Below are 17,958 nucleotides of genomic sequence, written 5' to 3'. Positions count from 1 at the left end.
CTAAGGCTACAGGTTGCAACCAACAACATGGTGAAGGACAGCTGCATTCTACTCATCACATAGACCTGGCTCCGTTCATCCATTCCGGATACAGCTGTTGAGCTAGCAGGCTACACAGTACATCATCATGACAGAACGAGAGACTTGGGTATGAGCAGAGGAGGGAGGTTATGCGATTGTGTCATTAGCAGCTGGTGCAAAAACACTGTGACAGTAAGCAGCCTTTGCTCTACGGACCTGGAGCTTGTGACTGTTAAATGCAGAGCCTTTTACCTACCTCGGGGTTTACGATTGTCATGGTGACTGCTGTGTATATTCCACCGGACGCCATTGCTAACTTGGCTCTTGGACATTTGCATGACATTATTAGCGGCCAACAGAACAGATACCCTGCGGTGGTGCATGTTGTATCAGGGGATTTTAACCAGACTGACCTAAAGACAATGCTTCCTGAATTCTGTCAGCATGTGACGTGCGACACTAGGGGAGTAAACACACTGGATAAGGTCTATTCAAACATCAAACTGGGCTTCTGGGTTAAACCGCTATCACACCTGAGCCAGTCAGAACATTTGTCCTTGCTTCTAATACCAGCTCACACCCCCCTCAGGAAAAGTGCTACAGTCACATCCACAGCTCTTAAAACATGGTCAGCAGATGCCTGGTCTGCTTTGAGGTGACAGACTGAGAGGTCTTTGAACATCATGACCTAGAGCAGTATGCAGCAGCGGTCCCGGGTTACATCAGACACTGCAGCAGTCCCGGGCTACATCAGACACTGCAACGGTCCTCGGCTACATCAGACACTGCAGCGGTCCCGGGTTACATCAGACACTGCAACGGTCCCGGGTTACATCAGACACTGCAGCGGTCCCGGGGTGCATCAGACACTGCAGCGGTCCTGGGCTACATCAGACACTGCAGCGGTCCCAGGCTACATCAGACAATGCAGCGGTCCTGGGCTACATCAGACACTGCAGCGGGCCCGGGGTACATCAGACACTGCAGCAGTCCTGGGCTACATCAGACACTGCAGCGGTCCTGGGCTACATCAGACACTGCAGCGGTCCCAGGCTACATCAGACAATGCAGTGGTCCTGGGCTACATCAGACACTGCAGCGGTCCCGGGGTACATCAGACACTGCAGCGGTCCCAGGCTACATCAGACAATGCAGCGGTCCCAGGTTACATCAGACACTGCAGCGGTCCTGGGCTACATCAGACACTGCAGCGGTCCCGGGTTACATCAGACACTGCAGCGGTCCTGGGCTACATCAGACACTGCAGCGGTCCCGGGGTACATCAGACACTGCAGCGGTCCTGGGCTACATCAGACACTGCAGCGGTCCTGGGCTACATCAGACACTGCAGCGGTCCCAGGCTACATCAGACAATGCAGCGGTCCTGGGCTACATCAGACACTGCAGCGGTCCCGGGGTACATCAGACACTGCAGCGGTCCTGGGCTACATCAGACACTGCAGCGGTCCCAGGCTACATCAGACAATGCAGTGGTCCTGGGCTACATCAGACACTGCAGCGGTCCCAGGCTACATCAGACAATGCAGTGGTCCTGGGCTACATCAGACACTGCAGCGGTCCCAGGCTACATCAGACACTGCAGCGGTCCTGGGCTACATCAGACACTGCAGCGGTCCCAGGCTACATCAGACACTGCAGCGGTCCTGGGCTACATCAGACACTGCAGCGGTCCCGGGGTACATCAGACACTGCAGCGGTCCTGGGCTACATCAGACACTGCAGCGGTCCCAGGCTACATCAGACACTGCAGCGGTCCCGGGCTACATCAGACACTGCAGCGGTCCCAGGCTACATCAGACACTGCAGCGGTCCCAGGCTACATCAGACACTGCACAGACATGGTTACAAATGTAATGATATGAACAAATAATAACTTGACTGTTCTGTGTGGAGCTATGTGACTGGGAGTGAGATAGCGCATGCGTGTGGGATCGGCGAAAAGCTCGATGAAAATACCGTGTTCTTCATGTAAGCTTGCTGTAATTGAAACTGACGGATAAATATCACTTTCTTCAATTAATTCCAACTTGTGGTTATCAAAGAACCACATAACAAATTAAACATGGTGTCAGAAGCTGGACTTGAAGAGAGGGAGAGTTTTTAAAAGCTGCTTCGGAGGAATAGGAGCAGCTTCAGATGCTGTCGTGGTGAGCAGTCAGCTAACACGTTAGCGTCACTCGCAGAGAGGATCTGTCAGTTTCCGGAGAGAGAGAAGGGCATAATGAACGCAAGAAAATGAATATGCAAACGCTACAACCGCCACCCAACCTTCAGCTGACAGCAGGGCTGGACTGGGACAAAAAAAGGGCCCTGGCATTTTCGCTTAGACCGGCCCACCACAATCGGTCGGACACACCCAACAAGTACACCACCGTTGCGGTCCCTGTAGATATGCATATCTACTGTTCCATTCCCAAAAATTGACTATACATAAGGACAGAGAGAAATGATTGAATAATTAAAATAATCAAATAGCATCATCTAAGTTTTTCTAGAGAAGGGCTGTCGACGGCCGTTATGTGTTTTAAAGGGTCACCATTAGAATAGTCAGCAGAAGCTGCAATTGAATAAGTTAACTCTGCTAACCTAGCTACAAAAACAATGCAAAATAGCTTATGCTGTGTAATTTGACATTAGCTGACTGAGTCGCTAGTGCAGTAACAGACTGATAATATGACAGACTTTATAATAGTGACAACGATTAGTTTGTTTTATTATAATTAGGGGTGGGCATGGATTATTTTTTTTTATCTAGATTAATTTAGAAATTAATCATTTGAATTCTGCCAAAGACATTCAGAATATCTGTGCTACCTAAATAATGATTAAAAGTAACTAGTGTTTCAGGGGGTCGTTAGAGAATGTTTTGTTTCACAGACGTACTTGGTGATTTTAATCCCCTCCGAATCTGCTATGTCTGTGTTTTTCTCTCACAACCTCTGTGATAATTTCCGAATGCGATGTCTTTGATATACTTTTTCATTCTTTCATCATAGCTTGCATAGTATAAGACCCAGCTCCCAACTTTGTGAATAGATTAACGGCAATATTTTTTTTATCGCGCAATAAGAGTCTTGCATTAACACAGCACGTTAACGCCGATAACGGCCCACCATTAATTATAATATTCATTAATTTAGGTAAATCATCATCTTCCTCGAGGCCCAGCCAGGCCCACACACGCTATCCTGCTGCATCCGCCCTGTTTAACACTCCCTCCCTGTTAAATCATGTAGCTACCATGCTTACCGTTTCAACTACACTCCTCCTGCTCACTCTGTCTCTGTCCCTCCTTGACTTCACTGTCAGACACCTGCTCCTCTGCCTGGGTGCCGCCATGACTAGTCACCTCTCCTCCATGTGCTATGTTCACCTGTTTAGTGTCGTCAGGTAACGTTACTGTTGGCTTGGAAACCGAAGCTACAGCACTAAACATGTCGGTTATTTTTGCACATGTTGAGGCATCAACCTCTAGATTTTTTATTTTTTTTTTGGCCCGCAACTTCTCTGCACCCCCCTTGCGCTTTTGCTTCTCCATCCTAAATCCACTGATTTCTGGCTCTGAGCCACTGACTGCATCTGACACAAGAAACAGAGGGGGAGGGGTGGAGCCTGTTAAGAGATGATTAGGCCAGCCCAGTGTCAGTATAGAAAATGAACCAATGGGCCGATGTCCCTGCTTTATGGGCCGGTCGTTGGCCAATTAAAAAAAAAATTCATATTAAATCGACCAGCCCCCAAGTGTGTCGGCCCACCGGGCATTTGCCCGGTATGCCAGATTACCAGTCCAGCGCTGGCTGACAGGTAATGTGGCTGAGATCTGGAGAAAATTTAAGCTTCCAATTGTATTTAATGGCGATTGGTGCAGACGAGAAGAGTGATAACACCAAGGCGTAAGTGTTTTTGCATGTTGTGGGTGACGAAATGTTACAAGTCTATGAGCTTTCAGGTTCAAGCAGAAGACGACAAAATGAAGTTGGATATAATACTTGAGAAGTTTGAGGCTTACTGTATCCTAAACAGAAACGTGACTTTTGAGACGCAGGTTTCTCACATGTGTACAGAAATCGGGAGAGACTGTCGATCAATATGTGACGGAGCTGAGGAACAGAAGTAAGATGTGCGAATTTGGAGAACTGTCAGACTCATTGATTAAAGACAGACTTGTTTGCAAGATTCCAGATAATATTCTACAAGAAAGGCTACTAAGGGAACAAGACTTGAACCTAGAAGAAGCGATTAGTATATGTAGAGCTGCAGAGACGGTGAGAATGCAAGCAAAAGAAATGTTCAGAGAGAGCTGCAATGTCGATGCAGTAAGAAAAGATGAACGCAGATCAGATAAAAAGTGCACTGCCACAGATATGAAGGATGGAAGGAAACCGGCACACAGAGATGTACTGGGGAAGACATGTGGTCGATGTGGCACACAGCATCCTCCCAGAAAATGTCCTGCGCATGGCAAGGTATGTCACAATCGCAACAAAAATCTCCGTTATACACGGCAGTGTAAGAATCACGCACAATGGAGCAAAGTGCATACAGTGAATGAGAGTGACTCCTAGGAATTCTATGTGGATGTAATAATGGAGAGGAATACAGAAAAAAGACTGGATGCTGACACTGAAAGTGAATGATAAACACGTTGCAATGAAATTAGACACTGGAGCCCAGGCCCATGTGATCTCAGAGGCGGCGTTCAGCAGGATTAGACCCAGACCGAACTTACATGCAACAAAAGTGAAAGTGAGTGAATACTCAGGAGCAGCGATACCTGTTAGAGGAAACTGCACGGTAAAAGTGTCACATAAGGATAGAGAGCATACACTAGTATTCATGGTGGTGCCTGTAAATGTGCAGACCATATTAGGCTGCTTGCTAGAGACTGAACATAGTAAAGAGAGTGCTGGTAGTGGAAAACGATGAAGATACTGATTATGATGAATTGATGAAGGAGTACAATGATATTTCTCAGGGTCTTGGTTGTCTTCCTGGAGAACACAATCAAAGTGGATAAAAACGTGTCACCAATCACCAATCCATGTCGGAAAGTGACATTTGCTCTTCAGAAGCCACTGGAAGAGGAATTGGACAGGATGAGTTCACTAGTGACTAAGAATAAAAATAATGGAAAGCCGCTGACTGCATTGTTTCAAAATCCACTCACTGACTGCCCACTGAGAATCCAAAGCATGATGATTCGGCTGCAGCGCTACTCCTTGACAGAGCTGTCAATAGTGTTCACACTCATTACACATTCAGGTAGAAGTATAGATGCTAGGGTTTAATAAGACTTCTGTAGAAGTATCAAGTCAAGCTTTTTACTTAAGTAAAAGTGTAAAAGTACTGGATTTAAAACTACTTAAAGTATAAAAGTAATGTAAGAGGGTGTAGGAATTATTAGCTCAGGTAAATTTTAATATCTCCACCAATATGTTTTGAAATTAATTAATTTTAATTAATTATAATTTAATGCTGATTAGTAACCAATTGTTATGCCGAATGGTCGGCTCCTCCAAACTCAATTGGGTCACAAACGCAATTGCGAGTCTGTTAATGTGAGACTTAAATGGGATTCATTAATAACCAGTATCGCTTAATAACCTGGGTTAGAATAGAAGGCTCGTCCAGCGAGCTGCGTCACCAGGTAATGTAAACGATCGGTAGCGAAGCTCCCCTCACGGCCGATGAGAAAGAGTCTCGCGATATTTCAGGCGAGTTTGAGGTTTCAGAGCGTAGTAGCCAGATCGCACAGAGGCAGGGACTATTGTGAGCACTCAATGACGGAGACTGAAGTTGTGTAAAAGACATGCATTTATTCCTACAACTAACATAAGACAGACATTACACCTAACAAACAATAAACATGAAGTAACGGAATAGACACAAACAATGTAATCATGAAAATGCAATAACCAGATTTAAAAGGAGTAACCTAAAAAGGGAAAAACTGTTCTGCAAAGCAAGCAGTTTGTGGAAATATGAACCTAAAGGAATATAGCAGGTGAATAGGACAGTTTAGGTTATTAGAAATGAAAGGAAGTTGGTTTACTTGGTTGCAGAGTGGGGGAGGGGGGGTCTTGGCAGTTGGTTGCTGGGGCTGATGAGCTGACGGGTGATGGCTCTCAGGGAGGCGCGGTGTTTGCAGCGGTTGTTGGAGTGGAGCCCTCTGATTCTCTCTCCTGGTGAAGCTTGGGCTGAGTTTCAGTTCTTTGTCCAGTTGGGTCTTCACTGATAGGCTTCAGGAGGGCTTCTTGTGGGCTTCTCTTCTCCTGGGCTGATGGTCTTTGTTTCCTCTCCTCCGCTCTCCTCTGCTCCGCTGATGTTCTACACCTTTCTCTCTACTTTTCCCCCCTGGCTTTGTTCTGAGGTGCCAGGTTTTATAGTGTAAGGTTCGTGATTAGGAGTGACCAGGAATTCGAGTCCTGGACCAATCGCTGACCATCCATTTGGTGGGCTTTCGGAAGGGGGTCTGTATCAGTCCTTTTGGGATTTATGACCAGACTGACTTCTCTGGTAATGGTGATTTTCATTAGGCTGGTATAACTTTTGATATGTCCACTTTTGTGGTAACCACTGACCAGATTTGGAAACTGGAGTGATTTTCCTTCGGTTTGATACCAAACATGCCGTACCAGCCCAGCGGTTCACATCTAATACCATCTGTATGATTAATTAATGATTACTTATATTATGTCATTATGTTATGTTCCCTTACTCACACCAGTATATGGTACAGGTGGTTTAGGTTGTACCTCAACAGATATTACCCTTCATACAGACATTATATGACATATTCTCATGTCATAAGCACATCTTACCCTTAGATAGGCATGGTAGAATACAAAGATCAGATAAGGGTTGCCGAGGAATGTGGCAAAGAAAAGGGGGGGAGAAGGTTTGTCAAACAAAGAAAAAGAATCTCCAAAAGTTAAGACACATTCGAACATAACCTGTACATATCTGTCTATTAAGACTAGTAGTCAAGAGTAAATACATATACAGATATACAAAAGCCAAACTTAAAAGAAACTTTCTTTGGGGTGTTGGTCTGTTCGGTGAGTGGTATGTAAGGCAGGATGTCTGGGGAGGGGGTTGTGTGCCAAGTCGAGGGACCCCTGTCCTTGGGGTCCACTCTGCTGTCTGTAGGTCGTTAAAACTTTGAGCAATAAAAGTTGGAGTGCTGGCCTCCCTGGTTATCTATGTGTGTGGGGTCACAAACCCCCCTTTGGGGCCTAGGTCGATGTGTGCCTTCTCGTACCAGGGTAGGCCTTGTCTCAGGCCACCTGGAATTTAAGCTTTGTGATATGTGCATGTGTGATCCTACAAGGGAAAAAATGGCATTAAGGACGAGAGCTTAGGCCGCACCACAGGGGCCTATAGTGCACCACCCCACCTCCCCAAAAAAACATTTTAATGTCTACGATGTTATATTAAAATGTTGTAAAATTTGGGATGCATTAGGCTACCTGTTTCAGCCGCATATATGCCCACTGAAAATGAACGCATTTTAGTACAATGCAAAATATTAAAAACCATATATGTGCACTGCTGAGCATTAACATGTATTTCCTGCAGTGGAAGATATGATGAATAGTTGACTATAAGTATTGTAATGATGCAAAAAGTCAAACTTCAGAGGCATGTTATCAGTAACCTTTACTGGAATGTAAATGTACATGGAGGTCCCCTCCTCCATCTTGGAGAGAGGCCTTTATATCAGTCATCCCCAAGGAGGGAAAGGACAGGAGGGAAAGTACGGGAAATAGACCCATTAGTGTGTAAAATACGGATTATAAATTATACCCTGCCATCTTAACAAAGAGATCGGAAATTGCAATGCCCCAGCTAATAGATGTAGACCAAACTGGGTTCACCAGTAAGAGACAAACACAAGACAACATCAGGAGAGCTCTTCATACTATAGAATATATAAACAGAGAAAAACTTACCTCCATGGTCCTAAGTTTTGATGCTGAAAAAGCATTTGATTCTGTTGGGTGGGAATTTCTTTATTTAGCAATGGAAAGATTTGGTTTTAAACTTCATAAGATGCATTCAAGTACTCTACTCTTCCCCAATAGCAAGAATAAAGGTTAATGGCTGCCTCTCTGATGCTATTGCCTTAGAGCGGGGATGCAGGCAGGGTTGTCCTGCAAGCCCCAGCCTCTTTAACCTATTTATTAAACCTTTGGCTCAGGCAATAAGAGAGGAGACAAAACCTACAGTTATAACTATTGGAGAAGATGAATATAAAGTTAGTCTGTATGCAGATGATGTTTTTGTTACAGTAATGAATCTTGCCTCCCTGTCTTAATGAGCATGTTGGAACTTTCTGGAACATACTCGGGGTACATTCTCAATGTGAGCAATACCCAGGTCATGACATTCAATTACACACCGACGCAGGAATTTATCTCCAGGAACAACTTCAATTGGTACTCAAACAAAATGAAATATTTAGGAGTTTATTTGACTGAAGACACGCCATCAAACTGTTCAACTCCTCACTGAGGGGGAGGAGGAGGAGGGGAAACAGGAGGTCAGAGTAGGACGGGGAGAAACAGGAACAATAAATTGCACCAGACAATCGAACATTCGGACTGTGCAATGGACCACATAACTGTGCAATCTCATGTGCAATACCGCAATATCTATTCTCTACATAACTGCTGCTAAATCCCTCTATTTCCCTTTTATTGTGAATAGTTTTTCCTTTACCCCCCTCCCTACTCGTATCCTTATCTGTATGTTGGCTCTTACTTTAGTACGTGTATTTTAAATTCTCTTATATTGTATTTTTTATTGTATTTTTATAACTTGTAATATGCTGGTGTACTGCTGCTGGAAACTAGAATTTCCCAGAGGAACCTTCCCGAGGGATTAATAAAGTTCTTTCTTTCTTTCTTTCTATCTATCTATCTATCTATCTATCTATCTATCTATCTATCTATCTATCTATCTATCTATCTATCTATCTATCTATCTATCTATCTATCTATCTATCTATCTATCTATCTATCTATCTATCTATCTTATGAAGCTAAATGGAAGACAATAGAGTCCTCTCTCACAGACAAACCAATTCAGTCAATCATAGGACGTACTGGTGGGAAACAGGAAAAACCATGGACAGACAGTCAATGGGTGAATTTATCTTTGAAAATGTGGCTAGAGGTTGTTCAGCGTTTTCAGCTTCACACACAGATGAAATCGTTCGAATGGCCGGCATGTGACCCTGACTTCAAGCCGGCGCTGTATGATTTTAGATACAGTCAGTGGGTTTTTGCTGACGTTACTTCTTTATGTAAATAGTTAAAAACTGGAGACTGGTCAGCTTTGATCACCTGTGTCAGACTTATGGACTTATTCATATATTTACAGCTCCATGATTATGTTAGTAAAGAGGTTAAAGACTCTGACCACAAAGATCTGTCAATTGTTATCCAGCTGTTTTTCGATGCATACAAGTCCAGCAGGAGTAAAGGGCTTGTAGGCAGGCTGTACAAGGGTATATTTTCATTAAACAAGCACACTATTGCCTATGTGAAGAAACATTGGGGAAAGACCTGGACGCTGAAATATCAGAGGACACATGGATGAACGCTTGGATAACACAGCCATCCACCACCAGCTCCCTGGTTCTCCTGGAAAAACATTATAAGTTTTTTATTACCCCAAAACAAAAAGGCAAACAAACTGATACACAATGATGGTGCTGGAGGGGATGTGGAGAAACTTTAGTTGATCACGCCCAAGTGTTCTGGCTGTGTCCTCTTACTCAGAATTTTTGGAAGGAGGTTGTAGTGATTATTGCAAAGGTATTGGGGTTTAATGTTGACGTCACATTCACATCTCTGTACCCGGGGAGCCTCCCGGAGGTAGTAGGTAAAGGTGAGGAGTACCTCCTAAAGATCCTGCTGGTAGTGAGCATAAAGGCAGATACAAAGTACTGGCTTCAAAAAGGTACCCCTACTCTGGGGGTCTTTATTGGTATTGTGAAAGAACCACACCTCCTTGAGGAGATGCTTTATTCCAAAAAGAGCTAGAGGAGGCAAGGTGGGGAAAGTGGACATTTACATAACTGAACAGAGAGGTATTACACGATCGATTAATGTATGTTAATTTGTCACAATGTCTTCTTGTGTATCTCATGACCTCAGACCGGTTCCTTTTATTTTCCTTCTTTTCTTTCATTCTCGTTTGGCTCTCAACGGAGGCGGTCGCACTTCTTACCCTCTCCCTCCCCTTATCTTCCCTGCTTCGCTCCTCTCGTCTCGTCTAGTCTACTGTCTTATACTGTGTCTGTGAAGAGACTCTCTCAGCCCTGCTCTCCAAACTACGAAAAATTATGGATTTGATCAGCTGGTCTCTCAACGCAATTGACACCATCTTCTCGACGAGAAGCCTAGGGTCGGGGGAACCTGACTGTCCTGCAGGAACGTACGCAGCTGGCTACACGATGGACGGATGGGAGCGGTGGAGGGTCGTGTGCCTGGCAGCTCTTTCCGTGGAGGACATTGAAGACATTTACTTATTCGGAACCATGATTACAGGTATTATGCTGATTGGATTAGGCATTGCCCTGGTTTATCAAAGATTGAAGAAGACGGTGACAGCCTCTCAAAGCCCCACTAGGCTGGCCGGAATGATTGATGGAGTGGGCAGAGCTGTTAGCACTCAGACTGTGCAGATGGATCGCAAACTGGATAACATCGTGGAGAAGCTAACAGCTTTGCAAAAATTATTGGATGGCGGAGATCAGCGTGGACATTAGAGGAGCTGGAAATTTCAGCTCCCCGCATGGAAACCCAAACAACCTTATTCTATCAAGTATTTGGCTCCCCCATATCAGCACTGGCCTTGGCCAAGGCTGCTGCTGGAACTAACAACTCCCCCTGAAGAACAAGGCAGTGAGACTCTCTTGCATTCCTCTCCCCCAATCCCAAGGACTTACCCTCCCCCCATCCCACGCCTCCGCCGCTTCATACCCCCAGCGTGAACAGGCGGGTCTGACCAGCGCCGTTTCTATGGCAGCAGGACCGGATGGCTGTCTGTCTCTGCTGGGTCACCTCCACAACCCCTTTCCGCTACCCGTTGCAAGTCGTGTCATTTTTATGTAAGGTGTAGTGCCCATGTGCTTATGTTGCTGAGGTGTTTTTTTCGGTTCCCACAATGTACTCCCTACTGGAGTGCATTCTGGGGGGTGTTTTTTTATTCTCCTCCTCTCCCACCATGTTATCTTGTTTCTATTCTTCTCACTTCCCCTGTCTCCCGGCCGGTCTTCCCCCTACTGTGATGTCTGTGTATATGTAAGGTCGGTTGATGGCCTGCTCTTCACCGGTACTTGTGACTGGTGCCATGGTATATTGCATCAGCAATAAAGGGTTCCGATGATGATGATGATGATGATGTCCAAATGCTTCATAAATAAAAAGTTACTGTGGATGGATGGCCCAATACTAAGCAGGAGTGTCCACCTGAAATTACAGAGTACTGGAACTGCAGGGCAGAACTGTGAGTGGTGGGAGACATTGTCCACAAAGGTAGCAAGATAGTCATCTCAAAAAGCATGTGAAAAGAACTGCTGAAGAAGATACATGCAGGGAATCTCGGGATTGAAAAGTGTAGGAAAAGAGCATGTGAGGTGTTATATTGGCCGCAGATCAATCAAGATGTAACACATGAGGTGTCAAACTGCCGAACATGTCTGAGATATAAATCAGGATGTAGCACATGAGGTGTCGAACTACCGAACATGTCTGAGATATCAATCAGGATGTAGCACATGAGGTGTCGAACTGCCGAACATGTCTGAGATATCAATCAAGATGTAATACATGAGGTGTCGAACTGCCGAACATGTCTGAGATATCAATCAGGATGTAGCACATGAGGTGTCGAACTGCCGAACATGTCTGAGATATCAATCAGGATGTAGCACATGAGGTGTCGAACTACCGAACATGTCTGAGATATCAATCAAGATGTAACACATGAGGTGTCGAACTGCCGAACATGTCTGAGATATCAATCAGGATGTAGCACATGAGGTGTCGAACTGCCGAACATGTCTGAGATATCAATCAGGATGTAGCACATGAGGTGTCGAACTGCCGAACATGTCTGAGATATCAATCAAGCAACCTGCTGAGCCACTTAAGCCACACCCAGTGCCCAACTGACCGTATCAGAAAGTGGGCGTTGACCTGTTTGTCTGCGCAGGGAAAGATTATGTAGATAAGATAAGATAAGAAAAAACTTTATTTATCCCGAGGGAAATTCTTTTGTCCTTTACATGCTCAGTGCAACAATAGGAATAAAGGTAAGGTAAAGAAAAAAATAGTGCAAATAACTATGAGTAATACTTTGTATTATAACTATATAAATACTCATACATACCTGTCAAGTATTCCGTTTTGGCCGGGAAAGTCCCGTAATTTACCCTTCTTTCCCGCCGTCCTCCCGTATTAGTATTTTCCCGTAAATGTCCCGTATTTTAACCTGCGTTATTAAAAAAAAAAAGCGTTACCCCCCCCAAAATCTGAGCTCTGTCACTAGCCTCGCGATAACTACCACCTGCAGTAGCCTACTACACGGGGGAAAAAAACACAGGAAAAAAAGAAGAAAAAAACAGACAGATGATGGACGCCAGGACAGAGAAGGAAGGCACTCCTGCCAAAAAACCAAAACCCTCGTGTAAATACCGTGATCAATGGGACAACAAATTTATTTCTCTGAAGAAGAGCAGGGTGGGGGACAGTCACGCGTTTTGTAAAATGTGTAACTGCGACTTTAGCATCGCACACGGGGGAAGGAATGATGTTGCCAGCATGACAAATCCGCCAAGCAGAAGCGCGGGCTAATGGCACAAAAACATGCCCAGGCGATGTCAGCATTTGTGACGAGAAATGCCACTGAGGCAGACCAGGTCACAAGTGCAGAGGTAAAAATGGCAATGCTGTGTGCCAAAAACAACATTCCTTTCTCCTTCCATGATGACTTCAACAAGTGTGTAGCTGACATGTTCCCGGACTCTGCTATTGCACGAAAAAACTCAACGGGAAAAACGAAGGCTACTCAACTCATCAAAGGTAAGTTAGCTATATAACGTTAGCTACCTATCTTACTGCTGGGCTACTGTACGTTTGCTAAAACGGTATAAAATGGGTTTGAAATGTGTTTGAATATTCTAACATTTGAGCATCAACCCATGGCATGCATGTTGTAGGCTACTAGATAATTACTGGACACTCAACAGGTGCCATAGCAGCAGAACTACAGGATGAGTTGGCCAAAACATGCCGATCTCAGCCCTTTTCACTGATGTGTGACGAATCCAACAACAGAACAACAGACAAAGAATTCGTCATCCTGACTAGACTCTATCATGAGGCCACTCTGCAGGTCGCTACAAGATTCCTGGAGATGCCTACATGCAATGTAGGAAATGCAGAAAATCTGTATGGAAAGCTGAGTGAGGCATTAAGGTAAGGGGAACTGCACTGTGTTGTTGACATGTTTAGTAGTTTGGATTTAATTACAACCTTACATTTTGTCTGAGACGTTTTGTGGCATTGCTTCCTGTTTCCAATAGAAAAAGAGGCATCCCATGGGATAACCTGATTGCCTTTAACTCTGATAATGCGAGTGTTATGAGAGGCCGACACAACTCGGTCATCAGCAGACTGAAGACCAGCCAGCCCCACATCCAGGACCTTGGCTGCATCTGCCACCTGGTACAGCTGGCCACTGGCTGTGGCATCAGAGCAGCCCAGGTACCGGTGGAAGACATCCTGGTGGGGATATACACCCACTTTGATAAAAGGTAAATGCATACATATAGGCCTGATATTTATCTCGCCTAATGTTGTGTGTGTTACAATGTAACAACATTGCATGTGGCTAGCTCATGAACAAGGTAGCCTAGTAGACCTGCAGTTCATATTCTTTACACACACACACACACACACACACACTCACTCACTCACAATTCCAACCACTAACAGAGTAATTTTCTATCTCTCAGTGCAAAAAGATGTGAAGTCTACAAAGAGTTTGTAGACTTCACTGATTCAGACCACCTGAAGCTCCTCAGGTACTGCAGCCCAAGATGGCTAAGTCTGTTAACCTGCATCCAGAGGGTGCTGAATCAGTGGGATGCACTACAGGTAGGATGGTTACTCCACTCAGCAGGTATCTACACAGTTTACTATGCAGTTTACTATACGCTGTATCTCTATGTACTTTAGGCCTACTTTAACAGTCATGAGGAAGTAGAGAGGAGTGTTAAAGTGCGTGATCTGGCAAGCCATCTGCGTGATCCAATCATGAAGACCTATTTCCTGTTCCTGAGTGCTGAGTGCTAAATTCAGCCTTTATCTGAATTTAACATTGCCTTCCAGGTGGGTGTCAATGATATTGAATGAATTAGTGAATAATAATATATAATTAAATGTTTGTGTTTATTGTAGCATTCTTATTTCACTGTTATTTTGTTGTGACCATTGATATTATTTGCAGTCAGAGGGAGTACAAATTCACGGACTTGAAGAGGAGATGTGCAGGCTGATAAAGAGGATCCTGGGCTACCTCATACCAGCCAGGGCAATCGTGGGTGTACCTCTCAGGGAGGTGGAGTATGGAGATGGACATCAGTTGGCTGATGAAGATCTCTTTATCGGAGCAGACACAAAGGCATTCATGAGAAGCGCTGAGCTCCCTGTGTCAGCCGAGAAGAAAATCTTTCAGTGAGTGTATTACCCAGTAGTTATATTATGATATCATCTTTTGACAGTATGAGAGTATGGGCTGTAGTGTGCCTAAAAATATTACCACTAATGCATTTTTTTCACTCTTATGCTGTTGTAGAACTGTGAGAAGCTTCTATGAGGCAGTGCTTAAGAAGATGTTCTCCACCTTTCCCCTCGACCATCCACTCCTGAGGGACCTGAAAGTGCTGGACCCTGCAGCTCGCCTTAACATAACTCCAGGGACAGGTAGATAATAGAAAGAGTTTCCAATAGGCTTTATGCCCAGCTCCACTACTTACCCTAGCAACCACCCTAGCAATGGTCAGACACACCTGGATGTGTAGTGTATTAGCAGTAACCTTATAAGAGCAGAATAAATATGGCTATGTAATATGAACAATGTATGAACAATAGGTACATGTATGTGCAATGTAGTGGCAGTATCATTATAGTAGTAGTAAGAACAATATATATATGCAGTGTATTAACAGAATATATTACAGAAAAACTGAATAAATATGGATATTTAGTATGAACCATATAAACAGATATGTACAGTATGTACAGCTATGTGCAGTGTGGTAACAGTACCATTGTAGTGCAGAAATTGACAGGAAATAAAGGAGCTGGCTTAAGTTCAGGAAGTAGTGGAGCTGGGCATAAAGCCTATTGATGTTAAGCAAGGCAAGGCAATTTTCTTTGTACAGCCCATTTTTACAAACAATTTGTCTCAAGGGCTTTACATCGCATCATAACATCCTCTGGGGACAGTTCCCCATTGATAACCAAAGAAATAATTGGCACAGTATACTTGATACTTGTTTAGATTTGCAATGTTCAGTCAAACACTTGTTTTACTTTACAGTGGAAAGGCTAGGGGCCCTGTTCCCCCAGTTGAGGCTGAAAGAGGATAAGATGAGGGAGGAATTCACAGACTATCAGGTGACAGATAGCAAGCAACTCCCCCAAGAAGACAGAATCGACAAATTTTGGGGCCTGGTAGGAAAGGACATGAGGTTCAGTGAGCTGCCAAAACTTATGAAGGCTTTACTATGCATTCCCCATAGCAATGCAAGTTCAGAAAGGGTGTTTAGCATGGTACGAAAAATTGTTACAGAGAATAGGATGTCGTTAGACAACAGAACTGTTTGCGCTCTACTCTCATATAAAATTAACCACTCTGGCTCAGCCCACAAATACACTCCTTCCAAAACAGTCTTAAAGAATGCAAAGTCTGCAACAAATGAGTACAATAAGTCACTAAAAGAGTAAAGAAAAGTTATGTGAAATGAAAAGAAAAACTACAAAAAAGCAATATGAATGTGTGTGAATGTGAAAAGAATGTGGAATGAAAATGAAATGTAAATGTAAAGACAAGCAATGTTAAATGAACAGAAAATATGCAAATAAGCCTTTAAATAAATGCTCCTCATATATACCCTTTTGTGTTTTCATTTAGGCTATGAATGTTCACAGCATGTCAGTGTCAGCAAAGGTAGGCCTATCATTGGCTTAATGCACAGCTGCACTACTTCCTGAACTTCAGGCAGCTCCTTTGTTTCCTGTCTGCCATTATTGGACAAACTGATCACCTGGATTAGTTTGTCCAATAATGGCAGACAGGAAACAAAGGAGCTGCCTGAAGTTCAGGAAGTAGTGCAGCTGTGCATAAAGCCAATTGTAGTTTATAAGCGGTTGACAAGTGGTGATTAGCTTTCTTGTCACCTGCTTTAAAATGTAAGGGATACTGCAGCTTGGTTGGGGTGGTGGGACTGCTCGCGGCGGGCGCCGGAAAATTTCCCTTATTTTCAAATCCAAAACTTGACAGGTATGCATATATAAAACACTTCCCACGCAGCACATTATGCTTTATTATCTATTTATTATTCAAACATCAAACTTTGATGACGTCAATGTATATCCCTGACATAAATCACTGACGTGAAGCTATGGACATCATACTTAACTAGCTGACGTTTTAGTATTTTATATAGCATGATGGGTGCAGATCTAACTTAGTGTATAACTTGGTTTCGGCAATGGTTTTGATACATAGAGTCCATCGTCATGATCCCATAGTTAGCGGAAGCGAAAATAGTGTAATTAGTACAAGTTCTAACGAAATGTAATGTAATACCGAACAGCTTTCAAAAATGCGGTACCGCAATAACCTTTTTGGCACCGGTATCCCGCGCAGCATCAGTCTGCCTGAGATATTTGATAAAGTGTGAATCTTCCTATACGTGCAGCACGAATAAATAAAAACCTCGGCTTTGTATACTTGACAAATCTGTGTGTGTCATCATACTCAAAACCGCCCCAAATAAGCCACGAAATTAACCATGAATTCTACCCTACTGTGGTACACAGCTTTGCTTCTTATGTTTCTTTCACACAAAAAGTTGCAGGTTGATGACAAAATGTGCTCGCGTCCGGACCAGTAAGTGCAACAGGGGGGCAGAACTGGGGAGGGGGGCAGGATGCGATCGTGCTCGGTTGCGGTATAAGGCAGCCGGGCCCAGTGTGGTACGCGCTTAGTCTAACTACAGGTTCTTGTGGGAAGCTTTTGTGATGTATAACCTTGTTCGTGTCAGGTTTCAGGCTGGTTGCGAGCGCTATCACACGGGCAGGAAACAGGCAGGCAGAACACGGGGAAACTGGGATTTATTAGCACTAAAACGGGACGAAGCACGAACATCGACTAACTAACATCAATGACGGACCAGGAACGAAAGCAAGACATGGACTGAAATAGACAGGACTGGGCGAAAATAATCGGACACAGCTGGGTATAATGGGGAAGCACACGTGGATAATCAGGGGGGCATGGCACACATGAGGATCGTACGAGCTGGGCTTGACAGTTCGACATACTGATCGCTATGTATCGCGATACAACAGTTTGAAATGTTACCAAAGTGTCATTTTATAATTCCCATATTAAACAAGTTACCGTGCATAGTGCTTTGGGGAGAGACAGACTCCAAGAGTGCAGTTCATTTCACGTGTCTCTAAGTCATTGTCTGATATTATCCAGAGCTGAATGTGTGCTTCATGCTTACTACTATATTCTTGCTTTGCAGTTCTTGCACAATTTTTTTCTTATTTACTTCTACAAGTAAATAAAAAACTTATTAAACTGTCATTATTATATAACAACTAT

The 17,958-nt window shown here is 44.0% G+C and overlaps 1 protein-coding gene across 1 annotated transcript; it reads left to right on the top strand.

The window, feature by feature from the left end:
• Nucleotides 1–14,293: 14,293 nt before the first annotated feature.
• On the top strand, nucleotides 14,294–16,104 carry LOC125721496 (uncharacterized). The gene is made up of 4 exons (XM_048997444.1): nucleotides 14,294–14,447; nucleotides 14,566–14,792; nucleotides 14,914–15,041; nucleotides 15,661–16,104. Exons 2-4 carry the CDS (start codon nucleotides 14,602–14,604, stop codon nucleotides 16,065–16,067), a joined length of 726 nt encoding a protein of 241 aa, XP_048853401.1. The 5' UTR covers nucleotides 14,294–14,447; nucleotides 14,566–14,601; the 3' UTR covers nucleotides 16,068–16,104.
• Nucleotides 16,105–17,958: the final 1,854 nt, after the last annotated feature.

The sequence above is a fragment of the Brienomyrus brachyistius genome, unplaced genomic scaffold (genome assembly GCF_023856365.1).
Source record: "Brienomyrus brachyistius isolate T26 unplaced genomic scaffold, BBRACH_0.4 scaffold33, whole genome shotgun sequence".
NCBI classification, from domain to species: Eukaryota; Metazoa; Chordata; class Actinopteri; order Osteoglossiformes; family Mormyridae; genus Brienomyrus; species Brienomyrus brachyistius.
The sequence above is the reverse complement of the archived record's forward strand: the minus strand, read 5'-3'. Positions and strand labels throughout refer to the sequence as shown.